At 37.1% G+C, this 24,758-nt stretch overlaps 1 protein-coding gene across 2 annotated transcripts in view; it reads right to left on the bottom strand.

Moving 5' to 3' along the window:
- Positions 1 to 2,366: 2,366 nt before the first annotated feature.
- The window catches only part of LOC149154103 (shaggy-related protein kinase epsilon-like), a 62,942-nt gene continuing 40,550 nt past the window's right edge, over positions 2,367 to 24,758 (bottom strand). Inside the window, exons 9-11 of one of the 2 annotated variants that reach the window (XM_089442953.1) lie at positions 3,132 to 3,182; positions 2,792 to 2,887; positions 2,367 to 2,509 (exon numbers count right to left, since the gene is read on the bottom strand). In XM_089442953.1, coding sequence (XP_089299079.1) covers positions 2,396 to 2,509; positions 2,792 to 2,887; positions 3,132 to 3,182 — 261 coding nt within the window. In that variant the 3' untranslated portion in view covers positions 2,367 to 2,395. Of the gene's footprint in view, positions 2,510 to 2,701; positions 2,888 to 3,131; positions 3,183 to 24,758 lie in introns of both variants that reach the window. The other variant, XM_089442954.1, reaches the window with a different exon arrangement.

Below are 24,758 nucleotides of genomic sequence, written 5' to 3' on the forward strand. Positions count from 1 at the left end.
ATATATAATATATATAACATAAAGGTCATTAACTAAATTGTAATAATGCAATATGGTAACTTCAAGCGATCAACAAATAAATTTGAATATTGCAGCGCTGATGATAAACAATGCATTCGACTGCATCATTCAACCACAGGAGGGCACATCCATGATGCCAGTGGATGCATTCAACTGCATCATTCAACCACTAGAGGGAAAATCCATTGTGTTGGTAGAATTTTGCAGAGTAATTTTTACTGACAGAGGGTACATATGCAGACAGCGGGAATTTCGTAGACCAAAAGTGAAGTTCGTAGACGATGCGAACATATGGTCAGGGCCCAGGGGCATCGACATACTACCCACTTTTACTACCCATCTTGATGTACCATACTATGCAGTGACTCAGCAGAAGCAAACCTGGACGAATCAAAATGAATTTGAAAATATTTTATGAGGTTCATTGAATTTCGAACCTCAAGGTTTGAATTCGGTAAACCCTATGACATAGAGTCTACATATATTAAGAACTTCTTGGTTGCACTTCAATATTCAACATTCGGATATGTCATAAACTTAGAAAATGTAGCTGACTGCAGAACTTTGATTTGACCCTACTGTGGTAAGATATATCAAGCTGCCCACCAACTATCTGTATGTTGACTCATTAGCTGGTTTTCATTCAGTGTTTGTTGATAATCTCGAACTTTTCTAGCAATTTGTCATAATAAATCTATCCATCAAACTTTTAGCATACTTAGCTTGTGAAACCTTCAGGTTAAAGGGCAGAAAGTTGAGGTGTACAGGACAGGTGGCTGTGATCAGGTTTGAAGGTGCAAACCTGAGGATGATTAGGTGACCACCCACAGAAGAATTTGTTGAGGACCAACTAGGGGAGTGAAATCTCTTGTAGGTTGGTGCCTATGAAGTCCCTGAGTTGGAGTTCAGCTAGGGGATTGAAATCTCCTGTAGTTTGGTGCCTACAAAATTTGTAAGTTGGTGATTACAGAAGATTGGCATCCTCACAAATGGTCGTAATGAAATGAAGATTGTTTAAGTGTTTCTTCTTCAAATCTTGACTTGCACTTTTATCTCTGTGTTTGTAATTGTGAATGATTGAATATGTGATGTGAATCCAGTTTCAAGAATAACTAAGTGAAAAAACTGTTAAAAGTAACGAAATACTGGTTCACCCCCCTCTCAGTATTTCCAACACTGTTGATTTTGCATCTTTAAACTGTTGCATCAAATATGTTGACCATCATCATTCCATATCCATCAAACTTGAAGAAGGTCTAACTTTCAAATTATTTTTTTCTACTGTCTCGGAGTTTCAGAATTGCTTTACTTTTTCTATCAACTCCTGTGTATTCCAAAATTTATGTGTCTCACATCAATTCTAACTTATGTGTCCACAATGTTTTACATACTCACTTTGACTTCACAGATGCCTCAGAGTTGGGCTCTGACTCTACCAGTTGCCAATAAACTTGGCTCTGCTCAAATAAAATATGCACAAACACAATATTACACAAAATTATAGAGAGAAGAGAGAGAAATGCATTACTCAATGTGTAATAAGAGATATAGAAGTCATGTCTTGTGAGAGAGATGACGATGGTGACAAACAAGATTACATGAATAAAAGCAAGTGATTTTATTGAGTTCTTAAGACTTTAGCCACTTCATTTAATGCTAAATTGAAAGTACTATGACATATACACAATAATGCACATCATAATATGATCATTATGTTGAATACACTCTATCAACTATGCCAACTGCCTTAAAAACAAATTTAGAATGGAGGGTTGTAAAGCTTTTATAGACACTCCAATGACTCCTAGCACAAATTTGATCAAAGATGAAGCAGGGAAACTTGACGCAATCCTGTGCAAACAATTACTGGTAAATTTCATTTATCTTACCATAACTTGGACGGACATCAACCATGTCGTTAGGAAATGTTGATGTACATGGCAGAGCCAAAAGTGAGTCACTGGTAGAGGTCGTTTAAAGGATATTGTGGCATAAGTTGCAGCCTAAATACCCCAGGAGATGTGAAATAGCCTTGGTGGATACACAAGTTCGATTGGGTCAGATGCACAGACAAGGGAAATCTAGTTATGCATTTGACAATGGATCAGCAGTGATTAGTTGGAACAGAAAAATACAAGAGTCTTCCATTGCCTTCAATAGAGGCAATATGCAAGGGCACATCAAAAGCAGCATGAAGGAGTTTGGCTAAGGAGAATTCTAGCTGATATTTGGCTTGGTCAAAAAATGTGACAACAATATTCTATAACAACCAAGGAGCAATTCAACTCGAGAATGCAGTTTTTCATGCAGGAACAAGCACAAAGAAGTTCATGTTCATAACGTCAAGCAATTGTGAGAGGAAGGCCAGATTCAACTAAAACATTAAGGGTAAGAGAGAGCTTACAGCAGTGCAACGCAGATTTGGGGAATACTGGAGCAGCCTTGATACAAGATCCACTGCCTCTAGTGGCATTTTTTTATGAAATACCTGTAACAAATGGGAAACAATCAGAAGATATTGAAGAAGAGTCACAAATTCTTAGAAAAATGATTCTCTTTGTTCTACATCCCCATTTAGGTGGAACTGAATAATTAATTTTACACTTACGACAACCAAAACAAAACAAAAAACTTCACATATGCATAAAATTGCATAGTAAATACAAGGATTGGCCAGCACCTTGTGCCATAGAACATGCTCTCACTAGATGCAGAACATAAAAAAGACCCCACACATGCATGAATTGCAAAGACAAGGTTTTGCCAACACCTTGTGCCACGGATGTGCTTTGATTTGAGGAAATTTGAACTCTGTGTAATTTGGATTCATGCACTTAATCTCCTCTCGAGTTGGTGTCCCCAAAACCTACAAAACCCAATTGTCCAAGTATAATATAACATAATGTGTCAGATGTAAAGTCAATAATACCGTATATCAAGAATTTATGCACCATCAATGCATAGCAGTACACATCATCTCAGCTAAAAAGAAACAATTTATTAGGAGAGAAGAAATTACTAATTAGTATTACAAGCTATCAAGTATAACACCACACACCATCTCATCTAGAAAAACAATTACTCAGTGTAAGAGACAAGAAATTACAGACCTTAATGATCTCCACCAGCTGATCAACACCACTTTCTCCTGGAAACAAAGGCTGGTAGGCATCAAACCATGAAAAAAAAGAAAACAGTGTCAGAAAAAAAATTGCTTGTAATATATTATTAATAAGTTTCACTGCAACAGAAGGCAATAATTTGATGTCTAAGCCTAAAATAACAACACAAGACAATATCAAAAGAATTTCCAGTGCATATTGAAATCAAAAAAGTCCTGGAAGAAAGATTCTCAACTAGAATTCAGGGAGCACAAATAACAAGTGCAACAAGAAGAAAAATAATTGACAGATATTGATAAATCACAACATATAATTAACCTGAAACCGCACACTTATAAAGCTGAATAGAAAATGTTTACTTCGTATGTCATATATTGAAAACAACATCTAATATTGTTGTAACTTAACATCACAAGAGGATGAACGTATATTCACTCTTTTTTCTATGTTAAATTTCCTTGAAATTCTGCAACTACTTAGATGAATAACTGAAAACTGAAATCTAGTTTACTTTCACCAAGATACAGAGTTTCTTAACAACTTATAAGCAGCAGAAAATAATCAAGAGATAAAAAAACGTGATCACGCGAATTGACACACTTGATTTCTTAGGAAACCCAACTGGGAAAACCTGCTACTCTGTTCTAGTATTTTATTGATTGAGCTTGAGCAGTTGAATCTCTTATAAGGCAATTTGTCTCTCTCAGAACACATTTGTTCTCCTGCTAAACTAGCTTGGACTCACCCTGTAAACCCTTGATCCTTGCTCCTAATCCTTTGCGCACTTCCTGGCCCTATTTCCTTTCGCACTAGGCCTATCGCCTTGCACAAAAAATATCCTACTTGGTAGCGCATTAGGCTCCTATTTTTATGCACACTTGGCTTCCTATTTTGTAGCGCAAATCTGCTCCCAAAACTCTGTGCGCTCTTGCTCCTCAAGGATACGCACACCACAAGAAGGAATTGTTCTCACAAAACTTGTGCACACAACAATGAATAATCCTTGTGCCTTCATCCTTCCTTTATAGATTTGATCCATGCTAAATTAGGCTAGTACAAATTTAGAACTCAAGTGGTTGATTGACAAGTTAACTGAGAGTGAACTCTTTCTCTCTCCAATCAACACTAGAGTCACAACTCGTCCTTCCTTCAATCAATGACTGAAGTTCCAACTCGTTCTATCTAAACTCGTAACTGCCACCCAATCTTGTAGTTAAATTGAAGGCGGCTCCACATAACTAAACCTCCAACACTACGCATGAACTGAAGTCTATCTCATGATTTCGAACCATGCTATAAGAGAAGGACAAACTCGTGGTCTTTCTAACTAAAGAACAAGACAGAAGACATCACTCGCTACAATTTTCAACATTCTACTCATCATATAATGCACAAACCACAGTTTCTTTTGTATTAATAGAAAAAGACCCTTTACCCATATCTGTCCATTCTTTATGCAAATGTTGGATCTTATAATAATCCCTCAAGATGCATATGAACTTTCAGAACTCAACCAACATATTTTCAACTATGCAAAATCTCTTATGGTTTGCATTTGATACAATCCAATGACAGATAAGGAAGATTCAGGGAGACCTTATCCACACTAGCTTTTTTGTTGACAGTGTTGTCGCACAAAATGTATAGGCACCACGACAATGGCTCAGATCGGGGGTTGTCACCTTGATCCCCATTCTCTCTGTTTAAGTTGTCTCCCTATAGCAGGCTAAGGAGGGTAGGCCCTATGGAAATGGAATGAAAGAAAACTAGTTGGGAACCAACCAATTCGGGAGACACAGTGAAGCGACCAAGTACTTGATTAAGATTTAACAAGACTTACAGGATTTGGTTAAATTTAATCGATTGATACCAGTGCCTTATGGAGTCAACAATCTTGCTACGGAAATGAAGACTGCCTTAAATGAATGACTGTCACGCAAGTAAAAAGCTTTTGTTGCGGTTGATAGGTTGGTGGATCACCTTGATGAACTTCTGATGACAAGAAGAAGAAGTCCGAAAAGCCGAAAGAGAAGAAGGATGATGGTGCTTCGAAAGCAGATGATGGTTCGAAGACAAAGAAGCCTTTGAAATGTTGGATATGTGCAGGACCGCACATGGTGAAGAATTGTCCCTCTAAACCAAAGGTGGCTGCAGTTGCACAGTCTGATGATGAGTAAGGATGCTTCTGTGGGGATGATGCAGATACTTGGTGCTTCTGCTACTACAGAAGTAGTCTCTAAGAGAGACCCAGAAAGAAACAAGTTAGAGTATGTTCGAATGAAGGTTGGAGGTACTAATGTGATCACTATGGTGGATAGTGGAGCCTCCCACAACTTCATGAGCGAGGATACTGCAAGGAGGATTGGACTAAGGTTTGTACCAGCAAGGGCACAAATGAAGACAATAAATTCTCCTCCGATGGACATTCTTGGTGTAGCCGAGAAGGTGGATACTACACTTGGTGAATGGACCGGGAAGGTGGACTTCACTATAGCACGGATTGATGACTATGAAGCTGTATTGGGGGTGGAATTTATGAAACAATTCGGGAAGTTGGACTTGAGAGTTGTAGACATGGATGATCATTCTATGGTGTCGGGGCTGGACTTCATGGAGCTAGCACAAGCCATGCCAATGGAGGACCGGGACATTCTCTTGATCACAGCTGAAGGAAAAACCACGATGGTGCCTATGAATAGGAGGAGTTGCTTGGGTTATAGACCAAGGATGAATTCTATGATCTTGTATCCCAAAGATCCTAATGTGAAGCATGAGGATGTGGAGCAAAGAGGACTTGGGAGTATTGTGCAAACAAAGGAAAAGAAGTTGGAGGACTTCATAGCAAAGGCTGGAAGAAGAATGGAGGAAGTGAGAAGAAGGTCTCACGAACTTGGAGACACTTGATGGGGGCATCTTCTACTAAGGATCTTCACAATGGAGTTGCAAATGAAGAAAGCCCGAGTGCTACTTCAAAGGCAGTAGTTGATGAAGGTTATGAGGGTAGAGATCCTGCCGGGATAGTGGACTTTTGCAGGTATGCCATGGGCATATATGATTTTCAGCTGACAAAGGACAAGCTAGGTGAGCTTGGATGTACATGTGAGGAGATTGAGGCTGTGCACAGATACTTGAGGACACAACATCAATCCGATACATGGGTGGATGAGAGTCAGGGAGGGAACTTCCTGGCTTTCCTCTCTCGATGAACAACCTTGGAAGAAGGTTGGTGTGGAGGCCTTGGTAGGGAGGAACCACACCAACTCTATAAGGGGCCTTGAGAGAAGGCTTCCTTGTGATGATGATGAGATGGTTGAGTGACCGAGTTCACTAAACCGAAGTTTGAAGACATGGAGCATGGTAGAGACCTATGCAAGGACATTGTGTGGAAGCACTTGTGGAGATGTCAAGGGACATCCTAACAAGGTGCTAGGGCAGGAATGTTATGCAGGAGGACTTGCTAGTGTGACATGGGAACTTGAGGATGGCACATTGCAGATGATGAAGAGGACTTCATGGACCTGGATGGGGCACATCAAGAGTTGATCAGATTGGAGACTTGAGGATGGCACATTGCAGATGATGAAGAGAGCTTCATGGACCTGAATGGGGCACATCAAGAGTTGAATGAAGACTTGAGGGTGGCACATTGCAGATGATGGAGAGAGCTTCATGGACCTGAATGGGGCACATCAAGAGTCGGTTTGATATGGACAACATGTTGCAGATGAGATGGATGGAGTTTCCATGGACCTGAGCATGGATTATGGATGGTGAGCTTGGTGGCAGTGGTCACTAGGCCGAGACATAGTGGAGAAAGAGTCTCTACATATGTTGCAAGGATGTTTGCCTTGTGTAGAAAGGTCGACATCCTGAATGATGATGATCTTGGTGGAGAGCTACCAAGATGGTATGTTGTCGAGGACGACAACGATTTCAGGTGGAGGAGAATGTAAGGCCTCCGAGCTGCGGTGCGACGGGCGGGCGCGGGCACACGGGCGGGCACGGGCGCACGGCGGGTGAGCGCACACGACGGTGCGACGTTTCTGCGAGTTAGTTGCGACGATACCGTGGAGTCATATGCGACGATGAACGACACTATGCGACAATAATGTAAAATCATAATACGACTAAGTATTATGTGGACACACATATTATATGAACATATGGGGTTTATATATATATGTGGAATAATAAAACAATAAAATATAATATAATCAAGCCATGTAAAAGGGATATGCGAAGCTTTATATACATGTTAAACGTGGAGCATAAAATATACAAAACCGACCACATAAAACATAACGTAAAGGCTTCATGGCATTATTTTACATGTCGGCCCAAAGTTATGTGCTAAGATATGAAGCGTATATATGAGAGGTGGATGCACCTCATTTCATCATGGAATCTTCGCTCATCTTCATTCGTACAAGGGGTAAAACAACATAAGGGTAAAGAAGACTACGCATATCTCATGCGTAGTACTTCTAAGGTGTAGTTTTGACTTAAGTACGGTTTGAGGTGTGAAGGTGGAAGTTGTGTGCTGTTTTATGCAGGATTTGGTGGGAAGGTCGAGTGGCTCGGGTGAGCACTCCTTCTTATGCAAAGGTGCATAAAATGTTGTAAAAGGTTGTCTATGCCTTGATTGTAAATTATTCTAAGTATAGACTTGGAGTTTTGCCAAGTATACTTGTTGATGTATTATTGAAGAAACTGTTATAATATTATTGTTGGGCAGACTATTCGGGAGTTGCCCCTCCCTTTATACTTGTGTATTATTGATGTTCTCGGTTTATTGTTCATGGTTGATGATTGAGAATGTTCTTTGTTAAAGTATAAAGGATAACACTTCATTCGGTTATAAGAACACAAGTTAAGTAAGTTTATGTTGGAATAGGCGTAGCCCATAAACGTTAGTATTGTTAAAAAGAAAGCGTTCGGTGGTGCTGCACCCCGCTACAAGCGGTTGGAAGATCACCGCAGGTGTAGGGGCGTAGTTGTGGCTTTGACGACCACAAGGTCAGCGTTTTAAGTACTATTGAAAGCAGGCTTCTCAAGCAAAAATGGATGGATACCTATCTCTCTATCGATCAAGCTTATGCTTGGAAGTAAATTTGATTTATGCAAAGCTAACTTATATGCAAATGCACGAGATGGTAAGATGAAGTTAGACTCGAGGATTAGAAATGCTTGTGTCGCAAAAGCCCTTAATCACCAAAATGAGATGTTCACTTTACTGGATGAAGATTTAAAAAATAAACCCCTGAAGATATCACAATTAAACTACACGCTTACTTCAAATCTTTTTGATACAATTATAGCTCAAAGAGAACAAAAAAACTTTTTTACAATTTAATATCAATGTCAACAGATGCTCAAAAAATACTCAGCTTAAGAAACAAAGATATGCAATTTATTAAAATTCCACGACACAGTGCTTTAATAATTACTCGAAATATTCGCAAAATATTTAACATGTAATGAACATGGAATAATTCAAGCAATTAATACGACAATCAATCTCAATAGATGCAAAATATTCTAGCAATTAAATTCCTAGAGATCTAAATACTTTGAAAAGCCTTGAAATTTAAATGCTAAACAATTCATAATCCTAAAATTAAAATGATTTTTCCTTAGTGACCCAAATCTAGGAAAATTTGTTGCTTTCCTACAGTCAATCTTTAGATACGAAAAAAATTAAATGTGTTTGACTATGGAGAAGTCAAAATGTTTAATACCACAAAAGTTTTCTTTTATAGATTTTAGTATTTACCCTTAACACAAAAAGACACCAAGAAGGAACTTTAGATTAACAGTTTAATTATTCCTTGGGAAAAATTATTCGATGTGCTAAGTTTTATGAAGCAAGTTTAATGTGGTAAATGATCAATTAAGATTTCTTAATGTGACCAAAGCAAAACAAATCAAAATGATTTAATAACTTTTAAAAAAAATTAATGGGCCAAAGGCCACATAAAAAAATTTAAAATTTTTTAATGTGAAAATTTATTTTTTTGATTTAATTTTTTTGAAGTCTCAAAGTCACATAAAAATGAAATTTTTTTTTTAGGGTTTTGGTTTTATTTTTTATTTTCAAAATAAAAAGAAAAATCAAAATCAAAGAAAAAAAAACAAATTAAATTGAAATTTGAAAATACCAAAATAAAACAAAGTCAAAAATAAAAATAAAAATTGCTTTTTTTAAAAAAAAATTTATAAAAATCAAAACAGATAGAAACAAACAAAAAAATTTAAAAATAAAAAGCCAAACTCAAACCAAAAAAATAAAAAATAAAAATAAAATAAAAAATAAAAAATTGAACTATTTAAACATAAAACCTAACCTAAATGAAATCAAAGCAAAGAATAAACAAAGGGAAATCGATTTTTTTTGTTTGGTTGTGCAGTGCAGGACAGCGGCAAAGAGGACGCAGAGGAAGAGAGTCGACGGGAGAGGGAGCTGCAGGTCGATGGGGAAAGGGAGCTCACGCAGGCAGGAGACGAGCAGCAGGAAAGGATACGACAGTGTTGAAAGAGATCATGCGCGTAGGGATTTGAGGGTGCGGGGCTGCAGGGAGAGATGACGGGTTTACAGCTCAAGGGCGAGAAAGAAAGGAGTGATGGCAGCTCGTGGGCCGGATTTGGAGAGGGGTTTCAGAGAGAAGGAGTTTCAATGAGGAGGAAGAGTTGGGGCTACAAGAATGTAGGTTAAGGAGCAACGTTTAGCTTCGTGTAAGCTGGCAGAGACAATGAAAATGGCAGCAAAGGGAGATGGACGCAGAAAGGAAAGGAAAACGACTGCGATTTGACCAATAGAACTCAAATTTTGCACAGAGAGGGGAGTGAAAAACACAGCGAAAAATCGGCAACGAAATTGCAGATGGGATATGGAAGGGGAGGCAGCAAGGAAAAACGCAGCGAGAGAAGAAAAATCGAAAATTTGAGCAGCAACAGAATGAGGAAATGAAAACGGTTTCGAATTCTTCCAAAGGGAAAAATGCTGCAGACAGGAAGGAATATGGTAGCCCAAGAAACCCTTAAATTTCCATAAATTTATTTGTTAAGCCAATATACTTCAAGTTCAAAATCTGCTTTAAGACAGATTCATGAAATTCCCAGATGTAAATTTGAAAACACTTAAATTTCTAGAAATTTATTTGTTAAGCCAATATACTTCAGGTTTAAAATCTGCTTTAAGAAAGATTCATGAAATTCCCAGATGTAAGTTTGAAAACCATCAAACTGGAAAAAAAATGGATAATGCCTCTGCAAATGATTTTAAGGCCAGATCTTACCCTCCAGGGCCTAAATCTAGCTTCAAATAAAAAAAACTCTCCTTCTAATATGCACCCTGCACCTACAAAAACGAAAACAAAAACACCCAGAACCCAATATACAAAAGTAAACAAAACCCCAAAAACCCAAGTCAGAAAACCAAAAAAATTAGAGATCTATGCACAAAAATAGTATATATATCAGATCTAAGGAGTATGAGTCCAACTCCACTCCCAAATCTGATAATCTAAGGCTCTCAACAGCCAGATCTATCAATTTTCCTCAATTGTTTAAAAATAAATTTTGAAAATTTTGGAGAGGTACTAGCCCAGAAACACTTGGAGGAAAAATAATTTAATCTTAAGATAAGTCCCGGAGCTTATGTGAAGTAGGCTCTTCAGAAAATACACGTTGAGAGTTGGCTGGTCCAACCGAGAACTATCCCCAAACGCTCAACGAAAACTCGAAAAATCTCCTGCAAACACTAGATCAACAATCAAACCAAGTAGAGAACAACAATGAAATTCTGAAGAAATAGAGATACCTGCTACTTCGATCAAAATTAAGAATGTCACCCTAGATCCAATAAACTGAATAAGATACCTGTATTCAGATTATTCTAGAAGAGCTATTGATTGATAGTTTTCACATAACATAAAGCAGAAATTAAAACAGTGTTACCGTAAGTTCATGAAGAGGAACACCACAACATGTTGAAAACCCAAAGACTTTTGCATTAATTCAAAAAGTATACAAGAGAGCTTGAGAGCTCAGTACACAATTTAGAGATCGGATGAATTCACTGACAAATGATCTTCTATTTAAAGATAAATCCTCCAACGGCTAATTCGAATTATCCTCGTCAAAGTAATCTCAACCGTTGATGAAGATTAAAATTTCTTTTAATCTCATCCATCGAAATATTTAAATATTTTGGAAAATTCGGAATTTTTAATTAAATGCATTTTAATTAACTCAAAAAAAAAATTGAGTTAATTTCCCAATTAACTCAAGATTTCAAATTTAGCAAAATAATAAATTTAGCAAAATAATAGATTACCTTAATCCTGGGACCTTTTAAAATTTTATTTTTTAGGGCCGACGAATTTTGCCTTTGGAGAATTTAAATTTACCTAAGACCTAAAATTAATTAAATTTTTGGCTTAGGATTTTAATTAATTTTGTGCCAAAAAATTTAATTAATTAATATGAGGGGATAAATTACTTTTCCAACCCTCAAGACACTTTACATCATGATTTTCATATTTTTTACATCAAAAAGGGAAAACCCATTGGTAATAGACCCTCACAGACTATCCATTTTTGCGACACAAATATAATCCAGCAACCCAAACAATTTGTAATAAAAATACCTTAACCAAATAGTTAGGATTATTCCCAAATCACTTTTACATAGACTTGATCTAGAACACTAGGACTCGCCTAAGATCCTAGCGACAAAATCCATTCCAGCGTTGGTGTAAGACTGGAGGGGAAAACTATGCCGACCATCTGCGAATGAATCGATGAGACAAAAAACCGCCCAGAACAGAGATCGTCACTAGAAAGATAAATTTACCTAGGTTGTTACATATATGACACGGTTCTGCTGGGATTATTTACATCATATACGTGCAGAATAGGTTTACATTATAACATGATGGTCAGGCTGATGATGATAGTTGGATGGCACAGACACATCGATCAGGCGCTATCCCTTTTGCGGAAAAAAAAACGGGTATACTCCTATGGGTCATTGACACGTAGTGGTCAACATCTGGCTCTACTTGGGGACACATTGTTGCATCGAAGGAATGTGAGAATCCAGAATCTGCATCCAAGCAACACACAAAATTACATTAGTGTCCTGACGATGAACCACACTGGTTGGTTCGAAACGCGTCGACAAAAGATTGATTATGTGATTCTGCCGAAGATTATCTAGACAATGTTATGGATCACAGAAGTCTAAATTCCTTAATCATCATATAACGTTAAGCACATGAAATAAGAGCTCATCAATAATTTCATTAACATGAAAAGTAAATCTAGTCCTAAAACTGAAATGAAATGCTGAAATGACAAGATGTAGGGTTAAAAATACAATACAAAGGATGCCCCATGGCATCAGATGTCATCTTTGAAGAATAGCTTGAGCATTTGGCAATTTGCAGGTAAGTCAAGTGATTTGCCATCCAATCTGCTCAAGTGGAATGAATTTGGACCAACAATGTCTCGGATAATGTATGGTCCCAGCCACAAACTGTCAAATTTCTTATGTTTTCCTGGTTTTTCATTCTTGTGATCCCAAAGGTTGGAGATATGGTGCTTCTTTTAGATCACAAGAATGAAAAACCAGGAAAACATAAGAAATTTGACAGTTTGTGGCTGGGACCATACATTATCCGAAATGATTTATCAAAGCTTTTCTTAATGTTAGATTGACTTTTACACATATTATCAAAAGCTTTCCTACAAGTTTCATCCAACTCCACAATCTGATCAATTCTATTTTGAACAACATTTTTATCAGTAGAAAAATGTTGAAGGAGTTGATAAGATGGAAATTTAAGGTGCACAGGTAAAGTTACATCCAACCCATAAACTAATTCAAAGGGACTTTACCAGTAGCTTTCTTTTTAGTAATCCTATATGCCCATAAAGCATACTTGATTTTACTATCCCAAGATCGCTTATTATCTCCTACTATCTTCTTGATAATGGTTATAAGATTTTTATTACTTGATTCAGCAAGGACATTACCCTGAAAATAGTAGTTAGATGAATGAGATAAAACAATGCATACTTGAAACAAAAAGATGAAAATTCTGAAGAACCAAAAGCCTTGCCATTATCAGTAGTGATCTTGGCAGGGACACCAAATCTAGTAATGATATTATTTTCAATGAAATTCATAATGACCTTTTCAGTGGCATTCTTAACAGGGATGGCTTCTACCCATTTAGTGAAATAATCAGTAGCAGTCAAAATCCATGAATAGCCAGCTAGAATTTTCATGAAACTTCCCAATGAAGTCCAGACCCCAATGTTGAAAAAGTGCCTCCACAACCACAGGTTGTAAGGGCAGGGAAGCAAGCTTTTGTTTCCTAGTGAACAGTGGGCAGGCTTGACAACTTCTAACAAACTTATGCACATGAGAAAAAACCAAAGGCCAATGATAACCAGCTCTCAGAATTTGTGGGTAGTAGTTCTAGCAGCATAATGACCAACACAAAATCCCAAATGAAACTCAGAAATTAATTTCTTGGACTCAATTTCATCAACACACCTAAATATTATGCTCTCAGGATTTCTCCATCCAAGGCCCACCTTCATGAGGCAATACCTAGTGGATTTTAATCTAAGAGCCCTTCTCTTCTGAGCAACTAAATGGTTAGGACATGTAAGATTTAACAAGTAATATATAATGTCCTTGTACCACTCATGTTCTCCTAATCTTTGCAGTTCAGGTGAAGATGAATTGTTAAGACAAATCAAACCAAGAGCTTTCTCATTACCTTCGGTCATCATTTCAGCCAAGCGTTGGCCTTTGACTAACTTGGTGGGTCTAATCTCTAAATCATATTCTTGGATTTTAGTAACCCACCTAGCACGAGTCCCTAAGCAATCAGTGTGAATTAATATATCTTTAACCGCAAAATGTGGGACAAAAGCAATAATTTTGGAATAGCCCACATAAGTTCTGAAATGCTTAAGAGATTTGACTAAGGCATAGGCTTTATTTTCCATGGTAGTGTAATTTAATTCAGAATTTTGAAGCGCTCTACTCATGAAAGCAATAGGTTGCTCGTGACCATCCTTATTTTTCTGCAATAAGACACTAGCAATGGTATCTTCAGAAGAGGAAGAGAAAATCAAGAAATCCTTAGAGTAATCAGGACTAACTTAAACAAGAGCTTTGGCAATAACACCTTTGATTTCCTGAAAAGCCTTTTTGCCATCTTCTTTCCATAAAAATTTCACATCCTTCTTCAAAAGACTTTGTATAGGCTTAGCTACTTCTGCATAATTTGGAATAAATCTTCTAAGAAAAATTGTTTTTTCTAGAAAAGATTGAAGGGATTTAAGATTATGGGGAAGAGGAATCTTTTGGATTGCCTCAACTCTTTAAGGATCAATCTTGATTCCATCTTTAGAAATGATGTGACCCAATATTTTCACTTCAGTTACTCCAAAAATAGAGTTAGTCGGATTTAAGGAAATCCCATACTCTCTACATTTATCAAAAACTTGCCTAAGATGACCTATATGACTAATACTATCCTTAGAAAAAATAGTAAAATCATCCTCATAAATTTCGATAATCTTCCCAATTAAACCCTTGAAGGCATAAGCCATAGCCCTTTGAAAAGTAGGCCCAGCATTGGTTAATCTAAACGGCATTCTAATATGTTCGAAGGTATCCCATGGTGTGGTGAATGTAGTTTTGTGATGATCCTCCTTCTTAACCCATACTTGATTATATCCAGAAAAACCATCTAGTAATGACATCATTCCAGAACCAGTTACTCTTTGCAACATAGTCTCCATGTTTGGCAAAAGGTAATTATCTTTTTTACATGCTAGATTAAGGTTTCGAAAATCGACACAAAGTCTTATTGTACCATTCTTTTTTCTAACTATCACCAAGTTGGAACACCATGTTGAATGCCTCGTTTAAGCAATAATTCCTGCTGCAAGCATCTTTGAAAGCTCTTTTTGAACCAAAGGGGCTAACTTAGGATTATTTTGCCTAAGCTTTTGACAAAAGGGTTCAGCATTTTCATCTTTCAAAGGGATAGTGTGCTCCATGGCATCTTCCCTATAACCTTTTAATTCATCATAAGAAAATGCTAAAACATCCTGATATTCACGAAGCAAATTGGTTAACTTTTTCATTTCTTCATCATTAGTACCCTTACCAATTTTGACAATCTTGGGATCACTAGAGGTGCCAATGGTTACTTCGATGAATTCATCTAGATCCATTTTGTTTTCATCTTTCATCTTTGCAACATCATGCCGATCAAAGTGTTGTTCTAAAGAAACAACATTCCTATGAGTAGGATTTATAATATCTTCATGATCATTAGATCCATCTTCCTTAGAATCTATCCAGAAAAATTCAAACTCATCCAAATTATCAAGAAAACGAATCACTTGTTTCTCATCATCAAAAACTAGCCAATGCTCTGAATTATCTGGAACAGAAGGTCTAAAAATAACTTCCATTTTTATCTTATCCTTGATCAACCCATCAGATAACTGCAAAGTAGAAGCAGCTATGGCAAGCTCATCTGCCAAACTATTATGTTCTCTTGGGATAGCTTCAAGGTCAAGGGCATTAAAGTATTCCATAGTATCCCATACAGCATTTCAATAATTCCTTAACCTTTGATTTTGACATGTAAATTTATTTTTATTTTACATGATAACTAAGTCAGAATCTCCCTTGATACTAAGCAACTTAACTCTTAAAGCTTTTGCCAACTCAAGACCCAACAACAAAGCTTCATATTCAGCAACATTGTTGGTTGCTTCAAATTCCAATCGATAGGCAAATTTGAAAACATGACCAAGGGAAGATTTTAATACTATTCCTGCACCTTTACCATGCCTAGACGATGCACCATCAAAATACATGTAGAAAACTTTATCCTTGAGATCACCAATCTTTTCATCAACCTTATCATCAGGAAGAACTATGGAATTAGACAGAATAACACAATTCCCAACGTCAGATTGTTCTTTAATTATCTCATTATGAGGTCTTTTACGATCTTCAACATGGAATCTTCTCTCGGGCTCTTTGTTAAGTATTACAAACCCATCACCTCTAGGAGAAGGAATCGTAGCATATGACCAATTCATTTATATACTCCCTCCTAGATCAGAGACCCATTTTCTAGATAATAGCATACCCCAAGCATCAGGCACATCAACAACAACAATGTCCATAACAATCATAATGTCAGGGTAAACCGATAAATGAACTTGTAAATCCTTGATTAACCCATGAACTTCAATCTTCTTAGAATCCATGGCACATATATTGTAATACAGCCTAGAAACTCTTAAATTAAGTTGTTCCATGACCTTCTTGGTCATGACACAAGATGATGCACCAGAATCCAGCATACAAGTATTCAATTTATATCCATTAACCATCAAAGTAATAAAAAATAGTTGATAATCTTTGTTATCTGAATCCAAACTCTGCAAATATATAAGAGCATCCTAATAGTGAGCTTCAGTTGCCTTCTATTGAGAAACATTCACTTGAGGAGCTTCAATAGCTTTTAGTAACTTAGCCCTTTGGGAAGGAATCTTCACAATCTCAGGGACAGGAACCCAGATTTTTGCGTTATTAAACCAACTTCCCAAATCAATATCTAATCCAGAGTTTGAACCCAGGTTAAAACTTCGAGGGGGAATTTGATTCCCACTTTGATCTGTATCCCTTCTTTGATAAGTTAAACCCTTATCTTTAGCAATTTCCATCACTTGCTCTAGAGAAGGCTTTTCACCAGATAATTTAACCATCACATCCTTTTCATGATCAAAATTATTTATATTAAAAGATGATGTGGAAGGCCTAACATCTTCACTGTTTTCCTTAACTTCCATCCAATCTTCCATAGACAGAGAAAACTCTTTACCACTATATTTATTTGATTACTTGCCCCAAACATTCCACTATCCAAAATCATTTTAATTGTGGGGCAGGTAGCCTCCTCATGAAGAACATCACAAGCCCAACAATAAGGCGGAGCTTCATCGACCAAATTAGCAGTTTCAAGCGGTTTAGGCGGTCTCTTCTCACTAGATTGACCTTTCTTCTGCCAATTATTATTTCGATTATTATTATTATTTCTAGGCTAGAAATTTTGCGTTTGAGTTCTTTCCATTTGAACCAACCTAGACTACGAAGTAGTTATCTCCTTAACATGGTTAGAGATTAATTTCGCTTGGTTAAGCTCCATGCTTTCAATTTTTTGCAGTAATTTTTTAATAGGGTCGTCATCTGATTCTTTAACCTCTTTTCCTTTAGGTTCTTTCAATTTTGTTGAAGCCCTATCAAAACCTGGGATTTCAGACTTCCCAGATGCCTTCTTATCTTTTTCAAGCTCTACTGCTAAAGCTTGACAATCCTTATAATTAGGAAGTTTAGCACATCTTAATTCATAAGAGGTATCAGTGTTAAAAGCATCAATATAGAAGTCCTGAAGAGATTTATCAAGAGGTTTATAATCTTGAGGTAATTCCTTAATAATATCATTAAACCTCTTATTAAATTCTTCTACGGTCTCATTTTCTTTCTTTTTAATGACACTGATAGCTTTTACGAGATGTCTCTCTTCTCTCTTATCTCCATACTTTTCCTTAAAGGCACTAATAATCGATTGCAAAGAATCAAATGAATCATCAGGCTTTTCTGTAAACCAATCCAAAGCATCTCCCTCTAAGGTAAGAACAAAAAGGCTCATTTTTACATCTTCATGATTATAATCAATAGCCCTCGCATACTTACCTAACCAAGAACCAAAAGCTTTCAGATGAGCATTAACACTAATTGCATTATTGCCCTAAAAGGAAGGCAATTTATCCATCCCATTGCCTGAAAGATCATTGGGATAACCTTGAATGTTAGCAAAGTTACAAGGGGCGAACATATCCATGATGTTGTGCTCAACCGGGTTAGGAAAAAGCAAATGGATATCAGAGAGAGCTTCTTGTCCGAGATTAACAAAAAAGTTACAAGAAGAGAGCTTGTGTAATCCTACTCTGAGAGCCCCTTCAGGATCAGGAGAAGGATTAACCAAGCTACTTGGATGTCTTCTAGTACACACTCTTGTAGAAGATAAAGGAAGTGGAGTCGCCACTCGGTCAAAAATCTAACTTCAAATAACCCGAATGCAAGGAAAAAAGTCAATAGAAAAAACCAAGGACAAGGAACTTATCCTAGCGAGAGACAAAAGGATGAGAAAAATGAAATGAGATGAATGTCGAATGTCGTAAATCCAAGGTCCAATAAATGGGTCCCCGGCAACGGCACCAAAAAATGTTGTCGCATAGAATGTCTAGGCACCACGACAACGGCTCAGATCGGGTGCTGTCACCCTGATCCCCAATCTCTTCGTTTACGCTGTCTCCCTATAGCAGGTTAAGGGGGGTAGACCCTATGGAAATGGAATGAAAGAGAACTAGTTAGGAACCAACCAGTTCAGGAGACACAGTGAAGCGACCAAGTACTGGATTAAGATTTAGCAAAACTTACAGGATTTTATTAAATTTAAACGATTGATACCAGTGCCTTATGGAGTCAACAATCTTGCTAGGGAAATGGAGACCAAGTAATCGATTAGCAACTGCCGCTTAGACGAATGACTGTCCTATATGAAATGCAAATCCTAAAACTAATGTGAGATGCAAGAATATTGGTTAATTCTAGTTAAATGCCTATCTAAGTTTTAATCCTTCGATCATTTCTGTGTTGAACCTGACTTCGTAGTAATTGGCAGAGAGAAGGTAAGGTGAAGCACACTAATATGTGATTAACGATACCTCTCCTCAAAATCTAATATACCTGGTGCCTCCGGCGTTGTAGAGAGTTGTGGCTCTGACGACTACAAGGTCACTGTTTTAAGTACTATTAAAAGCAAGCTTCTCAAGCAAAGATGGATGGATACCTATCTCTCTATTGACCAAGATTATGCTTGGAAGTAAATTTTATTTATGCAAAGCTAACTTATATGTAAGTGCACGAGATGATAAGATGAAGTTAGACTCGAGGATTAGAAACGCTTGTGTCGCAAAAGCCCTTAATCACCAAAATGAGATGTTCACTTTACTGGATGAAGATTTAAAAAATAAACCCCTGAAGATATCACAATTAAACTACAAACTTACTCCAAATCTTTTTGATAAAATTATAGCTCATAGAGAACAAAAAAACTTCTTTACAATTTAATATCAATGTCAACAGATGCTCAAAAAGTACTCAGCTTAGGAAACAAAGATATGAAATGTATTACAATTCCACGACAGAGTACTTTAATAATTACTCTGAATATTCGCAAAATATTTAACATGTAATGAACATCGAATAATTCAAGCAATTAATATGACGATCAATCTCAATAGATGCAAAATATTCTAGCAATTAAATTTCTATAGATCTAGATACTTTGAAAAGCCTTGAAATTTAAAAGCTAAACAATTCACAATCCTAGAATTAAAATGATTTGTCCTTAGTGACCCAAATCTAGGAAAATTTGTTGCTTCCCTATAGTCCATCTTTAGATACGAAAAAAATTGTGTTTGACTATAGAGAAGTAGAAATATTTAATACCACAAAAGTTTTCTTTTAGAGATTTTACCTTTAACACAAAAAGACACCAAGAAGGAACTTTAGATTAACAGTTTAATTATTCCTTAGGAAGAATTATTCGATGCGCTAAGTTTTTTAGCAAGTTTAATGTGGTAAATGATCAATCAAGATTTTTTAATGTGACCAAAGTATAACAAATCAAAAATATTCAATAACTTCTTAAAAAAATTAATGGGCCAAAGGCCACATAAAAAAATTTAAAAAAAAAAAATATATATATATATATATATATATGTGAACTATTATTTTTTGATTTAATTTTTTCGAAGTCTCTCACATAAAAATGAAATTTTTTATTTTTTTTGGGTTTTGGTTTTATTTTTTATTTTCAAAAAAAAACAAACAAATTAAATTGAAATTTGAAAATGCCAAAAAAAATCAAAGTAAAAAATAAAAATAAAAATTTGCTTTTTTAGATTTCTTTTGATAAAAATCAAAATAGATAGAAACAAAAAAAATAAAAAATAAAAGGCAAACTCATAAACAAAAAAAATCGAACTATCTAAACATAAAACCTAACCTAAATGAAATCAAAGCAAAGAATAAACAAAGGGAAATCGATTTTTTTGTTTAGTTGTGCAGTGCAGGACGGCGGCAAAGAGGACGCAGAGGAAGAGAGTCGACGCGAGAGGGAGCTCACGCGGGCAACAGACAAGCAGCGGGAAAGGATATGGCAACATTGAAAGAGATCACGCAGGCAGGGATTTGAGGGTGCGGAGCTACAGGGAGAGATGACGGGTTTACAGCTCGAGGGGGAGAAAGAAAGGACAGATGGCAGCGCGTGGGCCGGATTTGGAGAGGGGTTTCAGAGAGGAGGAGTTGCGATGAGGAGGAAGAGTTGGGGTTGCAAGAATGTAGGTTAAGGAGCAGCGTTTAACTGCGTGTAAGCTGGCACATATAGCGAAAATGGCAGCAAAGGGAGATGGACGCAGAAAGGAAAGGAAAACGACTGCGATTTGACCGAGAGAACTCAGATTTTGCAAAAAGAGGGGAGTGAAAAACACAGCAGAAAACCGGCAGCGAAATTGCAGATGGGATAGGGAAGGGGAGGCAGCAAGGAAAAACGCAGCAAGAGAAGAAAAATCGAAAATTTGAGCAGCAACAGAAGGAAGAAATGAAAACGATTTCGAATTCTCCCAGAGGGAAAAATGCAGCAGACAAAAAGGAATATGATAGCCCAAGAAACCCCTCAAAAATTTCCAGAAATTTATTTGTTAAGCCAATATACTCCAGGTTTAAAATTTGCTTTAAAAACATTCATGAAATTCCTAGATGTAATAGACACTTTACATCATGATTTTCATATTTTTTACATCATAAGGGGGAAACCCATTTGTAATAGACCCTCACAGACTACCCATTTCTGTGACACAAATATAATCCAGTAGACCAAGCAAATTGTAATAAAATAACCTAACGAAATAGTTAAGATTATTCTCAAATCACTTTTACATAGACTCTATCTAGAACACTAAACTCGCCTAAGATCCTAGTGACAAAATCCAATCCAGCTTTGGGGTAACACTAGAGGGGAAAACTCTACCGACCATCTGAAAATGGATCAGTAAGACAAAAAACCTCCCAGAATGGAGATCATCACTGGAAAGATAAGTGTACCTAGGTTGTTACATACATGACACAGTTTTGTTGGGATTATTTACATCATATACATGCAGAATGGGTTTACATTATAACATGATGGTCGCGCTGATGATGATAGCTGGACGGCACGGACACATCGATCAGGCGCTATTCCTTTTGCGAAAAAAAAGGGGTGTACTCCTATGGGTCATTGACACGTAATAGTCAACAGACAGCAACAACTATTCTATTGAGAAAATTCCAGCAAGTTCTGGTTTGAGTATTCAAGTTCTTTGGCATATTGATTTCTAATCATGTAATTGACTCTTCCCATATTAATTTTGTTTTGAATTCTTCAGTATCTTCCTTTAAGATAATTGCACTTGATTACGCTTATATTGACTTTGGTTTAGAAAACCTGATAATCACATTGTTTCGTATGTCACATTTTATCACAAGAGTGAATACAAGTGAGTAATATAAATGGAATGACTCTCCATCCTCTATTTATATGAAAGGTAAGGGATAATGACAGTAATATGTATGTATGTATGAATTTGTGATGACCCAACTCAATACAAATGTGAAAGGGTTTATGAATACCTAATCATTGTTAACATAGAACTACTCAACCTCAAAAGAAAGGCCACCACTGAACTGCTCATCATCTAGGAGAATATGATCTTTGAATTGTCCATCTAATAAAGAAGAATTGTAAAGAGACATAAATACAAGAGAAAGGGGTAATAAAAGGGAGTTGGCATACCCAACTCAGTATAAAAGTTGACACAATAAGTTGTTGGAAGAATGCTGCCACCAAACTGTTTATCATCCGGAGAGTATGACACTCAACTACCCATTTGAAAGAGGCATTGGAAGAAACATCATGTATAGGAATCAACTCTAAGTTGCTCATCCCCTAAACGAAATTGATCATTGAACTACACATGTATCGAAAGAATGTTGGCGAAATGCTAAAAACGCTGCCAAAACGCGACCGAAACACTCATGTGATGTTTCTTGATTTAGAAACACTACCAAAGCATTTGGAGGTTGGAGGTTGGAGATTAGTGTTTTCAAGTTTTGTGATGAAGCCCTAGCATGGAATTGTGATGAAGAAGAGGAGAAGACATCTTGCCTTGAAGGATGTGTTGGAGTGGTTCTTGTATATTGGATCTTCTTGGTTGCTACGGTTTTGTTGATTTACCCTAGCTACGATTTGGGGAGCTAGGCCAGTTTGTACTAGCCTTCAAAAGACTATGGTATGTACATGCACTTATCTTGAGCATATTAATGTAGTTTCCAACTGTTCAAAACTTGTTCAATATCCACATTCGATTTTCAAGTATATATGTTATTTATGCATTGTTATTTTTAACCATATATCTCTTGTTGATTTGATATAAGTAAAAGGACAATTGTTAAGCAATTTGACAGCTAAGTGAAGAATATAACAGGTTGATTTTATTTCTGTCATCCTGCTGTTGTACCTTTGTTATTATTGCTGTAAAATGGTATTTTCAGTTCTGGTTATTGGTTGATTTGGTATCTTCTCTCCTTATATTGTCAGGAAGTTTGGGCTGTTTGGAAGAGAAACATTGTACTCTTCCCACTGCTGTTTTGTACTTTGTTTTACAGTAGCCCTAATACCAAAAATTCACAAAACTAAGATCCAAGAAACCTTTTAGATTGAAGGTGAAATTTCTGTTCTGCATTGGATTTTGAATTAGAGAAATTTCCACACTCCCTCCAAGCAATCTTTTTAGGTAAGTACAAGTATCGTACTTCTCACCTTTCTCTTTCATAATCTAGTTGTTGCTTGCTGAATCACATGGTAAATAGATCATGTTTCCTTCTTCCATCTCCCGACATAGCTTGCTTACCATGCATCAAGGCTTGTGGACTTTCTTTCCTCTTTGCCCGCATTGCCTGCTAGCAGAGTCACATGGTTCGAGTTCAAATTCAAGCAAACTGAAATCCAGATAACAATTGAATGTCTCAATGAGATTCAGATGAAGTTCACCATTAAATTCCTCTCTCTCTCCCTCTCTCTCTTGATAAGATCAGCGATTTTTTGCCAATGTCAAGAAAAATCACAAGTTTTAAACTCGCCGAAAAATTACCTGTCAAAAATCGCGATCTTTCCACTTTTTAAAAATTGCAATTTTTAAAATCGTGAATTTTGCCAAGTTTTCGGGCCACGATAGAAAAAATCGCACCGTTGGCTGATCCACGAGGTTTTAAGGCAATTTTTTGGTTTTTTCACCTCATTTATGTTTGTTTGTTGTTGGAGAAGGAAGGAGGAGAGCTTGTGGTCATCTTCAAGGACATGTTACCCACCACTTTGTGGGTGATATCCCCAAGAGAATTTTTTCTCCATGATGAGCCTCAGCGGGCAGCCCCTTGATGCCTCCTACTAGCTCATTGTGTCATTTATTTGCCACTTGAGCCAGCCATGTGGTCCCTCACCCACCTGTATTGATCGTATGTTTGAAGGTGGGCCTCCCAAATCTAAAGGTATGTCTTGTCATTTGGTAATTGAGTATTTGGTTTACTTATCATGGATACTTTTGGGTATGGATTAATGGGGGGATTTGGCGGAAAGAGTGGGCTTAGTTTGTGATCTTGTCCCCTTGATCTCTTTTGGTTGTTACTCTTAAATCTTAGTCCCGTGGAATCTTCTTTATTGACCATTTGGTTCTAGAGTGGTACTACTTGGGAAACCCCGACTTTGGATGTGTGGTCCCGCTCCTTTACCCACACATATTACTCCCTTTCCACTCACTATACCCCCATTCATCTTTTCTCCCACCTGGGTCCACATTTCCATTTTGGGTCCACATAGGGCCAGCCTCCCTATCCCTTTGCCCTCACCTTGGGTCAGGCCTAGAATGATGTCGCGGAGTTTGAAGCAATTAAAAAAAAAGGCGAAAAGCATAATTGGCAACATTTAACAAGAAATTGTACCACAAAATGCAAAAGATAGTCAGGACAAAATAATCAACACGTGGGCAAAAGCCAATGCATGAGCTCTACCCCAATCCATGGCCATCACCCTGGTTCCATAGGCCCTATATGAGCCTCCTTTATCATTTAGGAACCCATGATTGTCCCAACCCCTGGAGGGCAATGAACCGCCCTACCTAAAAGGGGGTAATCACTGCTACATCTTACATATCATGCTCTTGTACTTTGAGCCCCGAGCAGTTAATTAAAGAAATTCATAAAAGGCAAAAGGCATATAAATAAGAGTGGAAAAATCAAGGTCGGGACACCTCATGTACCACCATTGCTCCCTCCTACCCATTAGATACCGAGGTGTGGGCTTCCCCTTATCTAGCTACCCCTACACCCCACTATGTGGCCAA

Source organism: Pinus tabuliformis, chromosome 9 (genome assembly GCF_031772625.1).
Source record: "Pinus tabuliformis cultivar Carrire ecotype Pingquan chromosome 9, CPIR1, whole genome shotgun sequence".
Lineage (NCBI taxonomy): Eukaryota > Viridiplantae > Streptophyta > Pinopsida > Pinales > Pinaceae > Pinus > Pinus tabuliformis.